The 13,127-nt window shown below is 46.4% G+C and overlaps 1 protein-coding gene across 1 annotated transcript; it reads right to left on the minus strand.

Annotated features, from left to right (window-relative positions):
- hoxb6a (homeobox B6a) lies at window positions 1–2,552 on the minus strand. Its single transcript, XM_069674499.1, has 2 exons — window positions 1,991–2,552; window positions 1–284 (listed from the first exon to the last, which is right to left on the minus strand). The coding sequence occupies exons 1-2, from the start codon at window positions 2,550–2,552 to the stop codon at window positions 1–3; spliced, it is 846 nt and encodes a 281-aa protein (XP_069530600.1).
- Window positions 2,553–13,127: the final 10,575 nt, after the last annotated feature.

Here is a 13,127-nt window from a genome sequence, read left to right on the forward strand (position 1 = left end):
TCACTCCGTCCGTTTCTCCTCTTCCTCCGCTCCGTTCACCGTGGAGGAGGACGAGGAGGAGGAAGAAGAGGAGGAGTTGATCAGCTTGTTCTCCTTCTTCCACTTCATCCTCCGGTTCTGGAACCAGATCTTGATCTGCCGCTCCGTGAGGCAGAGCGCGTGCGCGATCTCGATCCTTCGCCGCCGCGTGAGGTACCGGTTGAAGTGGAACTCCTTCTCCAGCTCGAGGGTCTGGTAGCGCGTGTACGTCTGACGCCCGCGCCTCCCGGGACTGCCGAAGGTCCCTGAGAGAGAGGGAGAGAAAGTGTGAACACAGAGGATGTACCTGCGATCTTTTCATTCTTTCTTTCTCTTTCTGTGCAGCGCAGTAACCTCTCTGCCAGAAGTCATATGTTTTTATTTTGCTTCTCACCGAGAAACTGGGCTTTAATAAAGTTCACATGTAACCCTCAGCCTCCCCTCTCACCCCCGTGTTACTGTAGCTACATGTTTATTGCAGACAGCGGGTTGGAAGAACAGAAACTTTATGTTCATCTGGCTGAAGGCTGAAAATCTGAAGCTGATTTAAACTGAAACTAAACGGCATGAAAAATAATCGTTTCTTTATTTGACTTCAGGGAATAAAAATCCACATGTGTCTGCTGGTGAAAAGCAGCATCATCCACAACAGCACCAATATTAATAACAATAATAACAATATTAATAACAATATTAATAACAACATTAATAACAATAATAATAATAATAATAATAATAATAATAATAATAATAATAACAATAATAATAATAATAATACTGGATCAGTCTCAGCTTTAGCCTCTGATCCTCTCTCACAGTATTTTGGCCCCCGGTCGTAAACGCATCACCATGTTGTCAGTTTAGCAGCTTCACTTCTGTATCGATCCGTGAAAGGCGCAGAGAGCATGATGGGGGCACAAACCGCACATATCTAAATCTAAATATCCATAAATACAGAGTCAGATAAGCGGATTATGGAGCAGCTCAGCGTGCCGCTCTGTTCTCTCTCCGGCTGCTGTCTCATCTTTTACATCTTCAGCTTGTCATTTAAAGGTTTCAGTCCCTTTTCTGCGGCGGAGCCTGTTTCCACCTCATCCTTCATATCTGAGTGTCCTGCAGGGTTTGTCCAGCAGCAGCTCTGCATCATCCTCCATGACTCACTCCCAACAGGCCGGTCAGTGGACAAAGACAGCCGGGGTTATAGAGGCTCAGAACAAGAGTCTTGTACTTTGTCTTTTTAATTAAACCAGAATTAAACAGGGCAGGCTCGTGCGTTAATAAATCAACCCCAGCTGAGCCTGCATGTCTCACTTTGAGCACGAGTTTGGCGGCGCTCGGGCCTGATTATGAGTCTAATATCTAATCTGCTCGGTTATGAATAAACAGCGCGAACAGTGTCTGCGGTTACAAGGTTAACAGCCTCCATACACGATAACACGAGCTGGGGCTCCGCTCTGCGTGTGTCAGCAGCAGGTGTTAAAAGTTTGTTAAAAGAGAAAAGCAGATAGAAGGCGGTCAGATATTTTTACTTTCATTTCCAGTGCTGCTCCGTGAGTCGGGCCGCACAACAGAAAAAAACCGTTGAAAAAGGAAAAGCAGGAATAACACGGACAGTTGGATAATAAAGTGTCTGCATGCTCTCAGTTTCCTCTCTGTCTATCTCTCTATCTGCTCCCTGTTTTCACCCACAACACTCCCTGACAGCCTCTTCCTCTCGGCTCTCCCCCCCGCTCGGTAGCTGCTCCGGTCAGCAGGTCACTACAGTAACAGGAGCTACAACCCAAACAAACCCGGTTTATGACGGACAATAAAGAACCGAGCACATGACTGACTGACAGGCCAACAAACGGGATCATAAAGCAGCTCGTGGGAGAGGAGGAGCAGGAGAGGAGAGAGGGGAGACAGCAGAGGAAGCAAACGTCAGTTTTATGACGGGATCATAAAATATGCAGAAAGAGAGGAAGACACTCACCGTTACACGCGTTCATGCGCTGCATCCACGGATAAATGGGCGCTGACGCTGCCTGTTTGTCGTCCATCGTGTCACCGAACAGCCCCTTCCCGCTCAGCCCCGCGCACTCCGCTTTACGGTGCATCCCATCCTGCGCCAGCGCGAGCTGGTGCTCCTCCAGGCTGCACGGGTGCTCCTTGTCCCGGTAGAAGCTCGTGGCCGCCGCTGCCGCCGCCGCTGCCGCTGCTGCCGTGGCATAGTCGCAGGTGCCGGCTCCGGCTGCGCCCCCTACACCGACCCCCGCCGCCGCCCGGTGCCCCCCGTACGCTCCGTTTGCAGCCTGCTGGTAGTAGGAGGACGCCGGGTACGGTTTGTCCTGGTGCACGCCACCGCTCGCGCCGTACGCCACAGCCGCGGCGGCTGTAACTGCTGCCGCCGGGTAGTGCCTGAGCGGGTGGTCGGCGGCGTATCCCGAAGAGTAGAGCGGGATCTGACCCAGGAACGACTCCGCCGCTGCCTGCCCGCCGCCACCCGTTCCCGGTATCGTCACCGGGAAAGAGGAGTTGACAAAATATGAACTCATCGGGAGAAAGTGTAGAAGGAGGATGAGAAGAGGAGAAGAGGAGAGGGGAGGACAGGAGGGCACGAAACAAACACAACAACAAGGTTCACGCGATGAAGAAGAAGAAGAAGGAGGAGGAGTAGAAGGAGGCTAACGGCTAACGGCTAACGGTTCTCCCTCCCGTCCTCCTTCCTCTGCCTTCCCCTGCCTGCACTTTATGATTTGTTGTGTTTTATAGCCGACAGTCCAACGGGCTGCTGCTATCACTTAGTTTATCGCAGATTGGGAGGAGGGGGTGAGGAGGGTGAGGGTGAGGGGGGGAGTATCTGGGTGGCTGAGTGCCAGTGTGGGACAGAGAGAGAGAGAGAGAGAGAGAGAGAGAGAGAGAGAGAGATGGGAAACAAGAGAGAGAGTCTCTGTGCGTGTGTGTACGTGTGTGTGGAGGAGACGGGATGGGGTGAGGAAGGGGATAAGGGGGAGGCAGAGACCAGCTGACCTCACACTGACCAATAGGAAGCTTCCGTGCCTGGCATTCGTTCGCCCCTTTTCCTTTCGTTGAAGAGAGGAAGAAGAGGAGGAAGAGGAGGGAGGAGGGGGGGCTGGGAACTACCGAGACCCCCTCCCTCCCTCCCCCTTCGCTATTTCCCTTCTTCAATCTCCCTTTCTCTCTTTCTAATTCTCATCCAATCTCTCTTCTGTATCTTCCTGCGCTTCCCGGTGAGATTGCGCAATCACACCGGAATCCTCCGCGCGTTAAATTGATTCTTTCGCTCCCTGTGTGTCTTCCTCCGTCTGTTGTTGGACCCATAAAACCCAACAGCTCACACAAACACACACGCACGCGCGCAGTCCCTTAGGGGGGGCTGCTGCTGCACCACCAGAGGCAGCCGAATAATAAAACATATTCCCGGCGCTTTGCGGATAATACAGACCGCATTAAAATGAATTTGGCGAGTGTAAATCACTGCCGGGAGCGCGCGCGACTCATGTGTGGTCCCGTGCGCGTGGATGTGAGTTAGCTCACAATGTAATGTGTTCTATGCACGTCTATAAGGGAGGTGTTACAGTTGGTATATTTAGGTGGTGGGTGGATTTCTGCCACCCGGCCCGGCCCGCGTTATGTATGTCCTCTTTCAGCGCGCGCCTCTATCAGAGGACTGTTTGATCATCTGGACGAGCTTTCTGAACACAATCTGATAGCTGTTCAAGTTTCATTGATTAGAGATAACTGTGCTGGCCCTGCTGTGTCCCGTGTTCTGCTGCACAGACGGGACTCTGTGCGGCTGTGGTGTGTGCAGAAAATGAGAGCTGAAGCGTTCCAGTTGTGTTCTGCAGGAGTCTGTTAATCAGTGCGAGCAGTGAAGTATTATTTCTGCTTCTGTGACACTGATTAGGATGAACTGTAAAAGGAGAGGAGGAAGGAAACAGTCCCCAAGTTTTTCTAATTTGTTCTTCGTTTTGCTGACACTGATTGGAGCTCAGCCTGAAACTCTGCGTTTATATTCACCGGAAACACGTTCATACCAGCGAGCCTGAAAGATGCTGCAGCTCCGGGAGAGACTAACAAACCTTTCCACGTGTATTCTCGCTCATCACGAGGATCCCGCGATAAAAGAAAAATAGTGAATAAATATTAAATGCAAATTTAAAACTGAATCCTTCATTTAGTTAAACGAATGAATAAAATAAAAACTAAGAAAAATGAGACTCATACATTTATAAAAATAAATATTCTGAAATAGAAATTGAAGCTGTATAAAATGTTGTTTAATTTAAAATCATGTTTAATTATGTGAAGCGATGAAACAAACTCTTATTATAGTTTATGAATAATTAAAAACACGTTTCATAAATGTTTAACATTTTAAAAACACGAGGAAAATAAAAGTTTATTAGTGCAGATTTATTATCATAATAATAAATTATTAGCAGGTAATTGTTTCTACTTTTCGTGTTACATACATTTACATACATTTCGTGTTTTGGAAATAATTTAAATTCAAAATCTAGAGTAGAACACACACACACACACACACACACACACACACACACATACACACACACACACACACACACACACACACACACACACACACACACACGGCCTTCTATTTTCTACTTTTGACTCACACAATTCTAAAACAGCGATAACTCTTAAAAACATCCTGCTCTTCAGGAACTCTCTCTTTTCTTGCCTTCTTCTCCTTCTAGAGACAGACCGACAGACAGACAGTAAGACAGTGAGACAGTAAGACAGACAGACAGTAAGACACAGACAGAGAGAGACAGACAGAGCGCTCAGCCGGCCTGCTTTTCATTCGCACTTACAAACGGAATATGTGTCGCTGAGGTCGTAAAATAACCGCAGCCATAAATAAGTCTCCCTCTCTGTGTTTCCCCTACAGGCTCTGACTTGTCTGCAGACAGGCCGACTGACAAATAGAGACAAAGACTCTATTTTTACTTTAACTTTACACCCTCCCTCCCGTCCGCTCCTCCGGCTCTGCTCTCTTTCTTAAAGTCAGAGAGGGGACAGATAATACGTTTAATGCTGGACTCTCGCGCTCTGTGCAGGATTACACACACAGATGGGAATCTCTCTGTTTTACTCTCATTCTGACCTCTCTGTCTCCGTCTCTCTGCCTCTCTCTCGGTCTCTCTCTCTCTCTCTCTCTCTCTCTCTCTCTCTCTCTCTCTCTCTCTCTCTCTCTGTGGCAGGACGCTCCGTTTCCTCTCGGCTTTGTGGGAACGGGAAGCAGCAGCATTGTGCTCGAGCTGCTGTGGTTTAATCATTAATGAGCTCTCAGAGCGGGACAGGAGAGGCATGATGCAGCCTGGAACACACACACTCCACGGTAATACTATTATTACACACACACACACACACACACACACACACACACACACACACACACACACACACACACACACACACACACACACACACACACACAGCCTGTAGGCTTTAGCACGTGATTGTGGCTTTGGCATAACACCAGTGGTACCTTCAGGCTGTGAGGCAGCGGGGTAAATGTGATCTATGAATATGTGGAACATGTCTTTCTGACAGGAGCGCAGTGACAGTCACATTTATCAGAGTGCGTGCGCACACTCACAGTGAGCTGCAGATTGATCAGCTGTTACAAACGTGTTGCATAAATGTCCTCACGCAGTGTAAATGACTGACAGGCCTCGGCAGGTGACGCTCAGGTGTTTCCAGAAAAAGCTGCTTCATGAAGCTTTGAAACATTTCCATGGAAACGGATCTGTGTTGTATAAATTACATCGCTTATTGTCTGACTTCCTGATCACAGCTGCAGATGAAAGCAAAGTGTTGTTAGCTACATTAGAAATACAGTCAGCTGAACGTGCAGGCCTCGTGTGGCTGACGGGCACTGCGGCGCATGAAGTTGTGTTTATCAAAGTTTTACATGGAAATTATTTATGGGAGAGAAAAAGTGTCACGTGTGAAAAATAAATGTAAGTTCTGAATTTAAACTCAGAATTGTTTTTTTTTATTTGCAGAAGAAAAAAAAGACAAACTGTAAAGTTTAAGTAGAAAAAGTCTCGAGACTCTCAGCTCAGACATTCTGACTTTAAATATTCAGATTTTTGTCCCGAATCATCTTCCGTAGTTATGCCATAATCTACTAAAAGTACATCGAGTTGTGACGCTGATGTTGTGACTGCCTTGAGACATTCACACAGTAGGCCTAGCCGGCATGCTAGCTGTCTCATGGAGGCTAATGAGCTGGTTTTCTCTGCAGGTGTGACGCGGCCAACAAACGGCAACAAACGACAGAAAGAAGGGACGGAAGGACGAGCCGGGACCGGAAACGGAGACTGTAAACTGTCTGCTGGGTGAGAAACGGATGAAGAAGCAACAGAAAGAGAGAGAGAGAGAGAGAGAGAGATAAAGGGATGATAGAAGGACATACCAACTGTCACTGTGTTGTGTTTCTATCACCACATTCAGTTTCCTCTTGTGCTTTAACATTCTTTACATGAGTCAGACTTGAACCCTTCTGCTTGCCGTAGAAACATGTTAAGATATCAGCCACGTGAAGAAAGTATTCTTACATTCAGAGCAGTTTGCGCGCGTTTCGTCCACCGCTTGATTTTTAGTCTTTTGTGTCGCAAGGTGACGTTTTCTTTTCTTTGTGCTGCAGTTATTAACTGTTGGCCGTGAAAGGACAATAATGTAGTGTTAGACTTGTAATAATAATAATTGGAACATATAACAGAAACTGATCTAATATTCTGGGACGTGTCTGCCAGCTGGAGACGCCAGTGCTAAAAAAACAATGTAACATGTTATGTAAGAGTTTGTTTTGGGTTTTAAATCGCGACATGATGATTATTTACAACCTGCAGGATTTTCATATTGGATATGCGATAGTACGCCTGCGCAGTAAATCAGAGCTGTGATTGAGCGACAGAGTAAACAGAGAAGAAGAAGAACTCCAGGAATCTGAGAAACTTCAGAGATCATCGACAATTAAAGCTGAAGGAGTCACACTGCTGCTTTATGGCTCCTTTTCACCTCGTGTGTGTGTGTGTGTGTGTGTGTGTGTGTGTGTGTGTGTGTGTGTGTGTGTGTGTGTGTGTGTGTGTGAGACCTACGGACTTTTATGGCTTTATGACCGTTTATGACTCCTTGTAAAGTCCGAGGAATGGCGACGAACTGAAAACCAGGCCCGCAGCAAACAGCAGATGAACAAATGTGCTGCACACAAGGGACACATGTACACACACACACACACACACACACACACACACACACACACACACACACACACACACACACACACACACACACACACACACACACACGGGCTCTGTACAGTTCATCTGCGGTTCATGTCTTCCTCGGCAAAGCTTTTCTCTTATTAACACTCTGTGAATAATTAACTGAAATTAAACCTTTACATTTATTTTATCGTCTTTAACTATTTTTCTTTCTTCCTGCACAAAGTGATTGAAAAGCTTCGCAGAGAAAACTTCGCAGCGTCGCTGAGGAGGTAAGGTTTATATTTTATACTAACGCTTTAATGTTCTCATGCATGAAGCGCCTGTTGGTCAGTGTCACTGTTTATAATTATATTTGGATTATTTAGAAAATGTTTTAAACGCTTTGGGAAAAAAAACATAAAAACTCGACAAAACCTAAAAAGATAAATTCAGATTTTTTCAGCGGATAATTAAAGAGAAATGTTTTCTTAAATAATAAACATCAGTTCCAAACATTTAAATGTTTGTCTGAGTTATGAAGTTATTATTAGTTATTATGAAAGATCATCCGTTTGTTGAATCGTGAGGAAAAAGCGGATTTCACCTCAAACAATTGATTTGATTTTATTTACAGATTCACACGGCGGCCTTTCAGCGTCAAGCGAGTTACGGCTTCATTCTCTGGAACTAGTGTGTGTGTGTGTGAGTGTGTGAGTGAGTCACTGAGTGTGTGTGTGTGTGTGTGTGTGTGTGTGTGTGTGTGTGTGTGTGTGTGTGTGTGTGTGTGTGTCACTGAGGGTGACCTCTCCTCACACAAGTTAATAACAAACTGAGAGAAACTGCCTCACTGTCGCTTTTTTTGTTTCTGTGTTTTAATCGTTCCCTGGCAGCGCGAGCCGGCCGGCCGCGTCCTTCACGGCGCCGTGAGCTCGTGCTCCGGGTCAGCTCACCGGACTGTTACCGGGGGGCGCGAGCACACAAGGGCCCCGGGACGAGTTAAAGATTAACGGACGGATGAATGCAGCATCACGGGGAGGAAGCTTGTTTTTCTCCGAGTTTCACGTGCACATGTGTGACATCACATGATCAGAACAGCGTCCTTTATTACGGATGTGTGTGGACACATGACGGTAAGCTCTCCTTGTTGGAGTACTGTGTTTATGGTTACTGTTAATAACAGTATTATTTATAATAATAACTTACAGTTGTGAATATTGTTGCTAATTCTGTGAACATCTGTAACACTATATTAACTAGATCTGTATAATACAGTCCGTATTAATAAACAACAAAGCTGCACATGTAATGACTCCTGTTTTGTATTTTTAATGATCACTAATAAGACATTAAGTTTGCACGCGGAGCTGAATCACGATCGTTTCTCTGCAGCTGAATAATCACGTGACCCGCTCTGATGTTGGCCTGATGATCAACAGCTAACACAGAACATCAGAGTGACGTGTTTGGATGGAGAAGAATAAATAACTGGGTTTGGGGGGGTGATGGGGGTGATGGGGGGGGTATAGATTTTCCATCTGATCTTAACGCGCTGATGTTGATGTTAAAGCCGGATTAAAGGCAGATGATGCTGGTGTCATAAATTACACAGAGCGCTGTGGATAACTGCACCCCCCCCCCACCCCCCCTTCTTCCCTGCACAGGGGTCTTTCAAATCACACACCCACCTGGATGCACACATCGGAGGGGGGTGCACGGCAGATCTGCAGATGAGCTAGTAAAGATGATGAAATCACAGAGCAAACGGACTTCTTCACGTGTATGAGCACATGCGCGCGCACAGTGGAGCCGCTGGTTACCGCTGTATAAAGAAACCGTGACCCTGACCAATCAGCAAACAGTTTAAACCCTGAGTTTCTTTTTCCTCTGGGCAAAACGCACACAGAACCCATTTGTGTGCCGTCTGACGCGCATGGATTCTTCCACGCCTCATTCAGCGCAGCCAGGCCGAACCTGCGTCTCCCCCTCCGAGCCACAAATCTGTCTCTCTCTGCCTCACTTCAAAGAAAGAAAGAAAGAAAGAAGCCAACAACCAGCAGGACAAAAGACATGAACGCCCTACACATACCCACGCGGTCACGTGGTGCGCGCACAAACACGCGCTCCTCTCCTCAAGTCTGGTCTGGTTCCAAAGAGGACGAAAAAGTGAAGACGCAGGCACATCAGCAGTTTGTTGTAATACAAGAACACACACTTCTACACAAGGCACGCACACACACTTATACACAAGGCATGCACACACACTTATACACAAGGCATGCACACACACTCACGCACGTGTTGCCAACTGCACTTCACACCTTCGAGCGACGACACACACACATTTATCACTGGAAGCGTAGCGTGTGTTTATATGAGTCTTTGACGAGTAGGTATTATCCTGAAGGATGTGTTTGTGTGTGTGAGGTTTGGTACTGTGTCTGATTCGACGCTAGATGGCAGCAGAGCGTTTTGTAGCAGCGTGTTGGGCTGCCGGCAGCCCGCCTGAGTTCACAGCCGCAGAACAGCAGCCTGTTCCCGGCTGGGAGTCGGTGTGAGCACCGCTCCTGGAGCTCCGGCTCGGTCCAGCCTGGGTCCCTTCTCACTCACACTTTTATTTTTAGCTTACATAATAAATTCATATTTCATAATGAAGAATCTGCTTATTGCAAATCAGGTTCATACAAAGAGTCTTTGTGCGTTTGGTTCTGAACAATAAACTAAATATTTATTTATTTATTTATTTGAACGACTCAAAGTAAACAGCTCCACTAACGGCCCGACCTTATACAACAATAAACTATAAAACTGTCAAAGACTTTTGAATAAAAAAATCTACTTTTCAAAGTGTTTCTGAGACATGAATTGAACTCTACTTCCGGTGCGCCTTTAGGTCATATTACGTGAACGTGCAGGTGAAGCATGTTGGTGTAAATCTCCACATATATTTTAATTACTTAGCTGTATGAGTTTATGAATAAACTTATGACCATGATCTGAGTCCCGTGACAGTAAAAGCAAACACACACACACACACACACACACACACACACACACACACACACACACACACACACACACACACACACACACACACACACACAGCTAACGGCAGACCGCTGCTGAGGCTAACAGACTACATTTGGACAAATTTGCCGCTTCTGGAAAATTTTAGAAAATATTCTAACTTTTAAACATTATTAAACTTCACAACAACAACAACAACAACAACAACAACAACAACAACCACCACAACATCCCCTTCCTGCAGTATAAGCAGACACAACAGCAGCGTCAACACTAAACGGTTAAAGTCACAGAGAGACACATTTCAACTTGAAACAGTTTTTGTTTCCGTTTATTGTGAAAGTCTAGGAGAGGAGGTTTATTAGAACAAGGCTTAAACATTCATATTAACACACAAACATGTTTCAATGAATAATAACAAAATATAAACTGCTTCAATGTAACGTTTCTCCTTTAAGCACGGCGGCTTTACGCACTGAGGAGAGGAACACGTTCTTCTGAGCCGCTTTGACGTTTCTGTCCTGTTGCAGCAGGAACATGTTTTCTCAATGAAAAGTAAGACAAACTTTAGGCCAGTATTACTGATAATATATATTATTGTATATTGTATATTATATATTATATATTATATATTATATATTATATATTATATATTATATTATGTGTTAAGCTTTTTATATTAGCTCTGTGCTGCTGAATGGAAGCTAAATCAGCCTGGCACTGCTCAGGCTTCGTTATTAGCTCACCTGCTTATTATATCATAATACAATAACTGATAATAACTTTATTGATTAGAGTGTCTGTTTTGCTCTCAGCTGGAGGGAGATATTTCTCATACTGTGAGTGTTTCTGATTCTCGTAGCGCGCGAGCAGCGGCGTGCGGCCGACAGTCAAAGCTCTGCTGAATCTGAGTAGATATTTAAACACCATGAGTCTGTCTGGTGACTTCCCATTTAAAAATTAAATAATTAATTAAGATCCAACCTGCGCAACAAACAGCGCGTTTTACTGACACAGAACAAAGAACAGATTCTTACAGGAAGTCACTTCTGTATCAGATCCACAGCGTCACCTTCAGCCAGCGGCGCGCGATGAGGAGCAGCAACAACACGCAGTAACATCGACAACAAACATGATGATGCTCAAATCTGAACTTCTTCTACAAGAAAGCAAGTTTGATCCCACAGGCCTCCCCAAACATCACACACACTTACTACAGTTACAGAATAAACGGCAGCCGAGCAGGGACATTTACAGCGAAGTTTAAAATGTGCAGAGATGGTGGAACGTGACGAAACTGATCCTGATGAATTATACTCAGGCCAGGGGAGTGTGTGTGTGTGTGTGTGTGTGTGTGTGTGTGTGTGTGTGTGTGTGAGAGAGAGAGAGAGAGAGAGAGAGAGAGAGAGAGAGAGAGAGAGAGACAGACAGATGAAGGATTCCCTCCAGTGTAACTGTTTGATATTTGAGACAGCAACAAATTGAAGACCAAAGAGCAGACAGACAGACAGACCTGCCGATGATGTGTTTGTGGGTGTGGTGGGGGGTGGGTGGGAGGGGGTTTGGGGGTCCTGGTTAGCTGTAGAGAAAAAACACACACAAAAACAACCCGCCCGCCGCAGGGAGGAAATGAGAGAGGAAACAAAGTCATAAAAATGGGCTGGACAGAGCGAGACAGAAAAACATTCCTGAGTCTGTAGTAGGCCCCACACACACACACACACACACACACACACACACACACACACACACACACACACACACACACACACACAGCCTGTCAATCAGCTGAAAGAACCTGGAAGCTGTTCACTGAGATCTGGAAGTGAAACTATTCAAACAGCACAAAAGAAAAACAGAAACTATTAGTGAGAAAAAAAAAGACTTTAAACTGAAAGTTTCTGTTCCTGAAACCAAACAAAGATCTGCACCCTGAAGAAGAACGTCTCTGCTCTTTCAGAAATAACACAGAAGAAGTGACTTCAACGTGGATTCGGCAGATCCAGCACACCTGCCCTCACATCAAAGCCAGCGCGCCTCTCGTGAACACATCTGCCCCCTCCCTGCCTGCACCGCGCGCGGCTCGGGGCAACAAGACGTCAGCTAATCTTCCGGATCTCAAACAGCCGAGCTCTGGCTCCTCCGCAGCTAATCCACCACTTAGAGGCACCAATTCATCTGGATAATTCATCACGGAGCCTCATCCAGCACGGAAGCGCTCTAATCTGCGATGGAAAGTAACACCTCATTCATAACGTTCATGTATCAGCCAGCAGCCGCACAATCACGCACAGCAAAAAGCACCGCACTCTGACGTGTTTTGCTCCCATGCAGCAGCGCGCGCGGGGCTGCCGGAGCAGGAACGTGCATGAAAAGCTCTTACCGTTTGTTGATAATCCGTCACGAGCCCCACACACCTGCAGTTCAGCTCGGTGTCCCGCGTGCAGGCAAGTCAGGCGCCCTGGAATGGCACGAGACAGCCCTGCCGAGTGCAGACCGGATGGATGGATGGTAATTGGTTGGAGGGGTGTCGGCGCGAGGAGGTGAGGATGAGGAGGAGGAGGGGTGCGTTTCCCGTTGTCACCCAGTCGTCAAAACACCCTCGTCATCTTCATCACCGCCCCTATCATCATCATCATCTTCACCACCACCACCACCATCCTCCTCCTCGCGCTGACAAATTAAACCCAATTTAAATAAATAAAATAATAAAAATAATGAGGTCATCCCGGGGAAGGCTCTCCCGGGTTTGGTCTCGCGGCTTCTCTTCCTCCTCATCACAGCGGAACCGTCCCCATCTCGGTCCGCCGATTCAGCGTAGACAGCAGCACGAGACCAGAC

Source organism: Semicossyphus pulcher, unplaced genomic scaffold, assembly GCF_022749685.1.
Source record: "Semicossyphus pulcher isolate SPU_LCO1_2020_fin unplaced genomic scaffold, fSemPul1.0.p SCAF_23, whole genome shotgun sequence".
Classification (NCBI taxonomy): domain Eukaryota; kingdom Metazoa; phylum Chordata; class Actinopteri; order Labriformes; family Labridae; genus Semicossyphus; species Semicossyphus pulcher.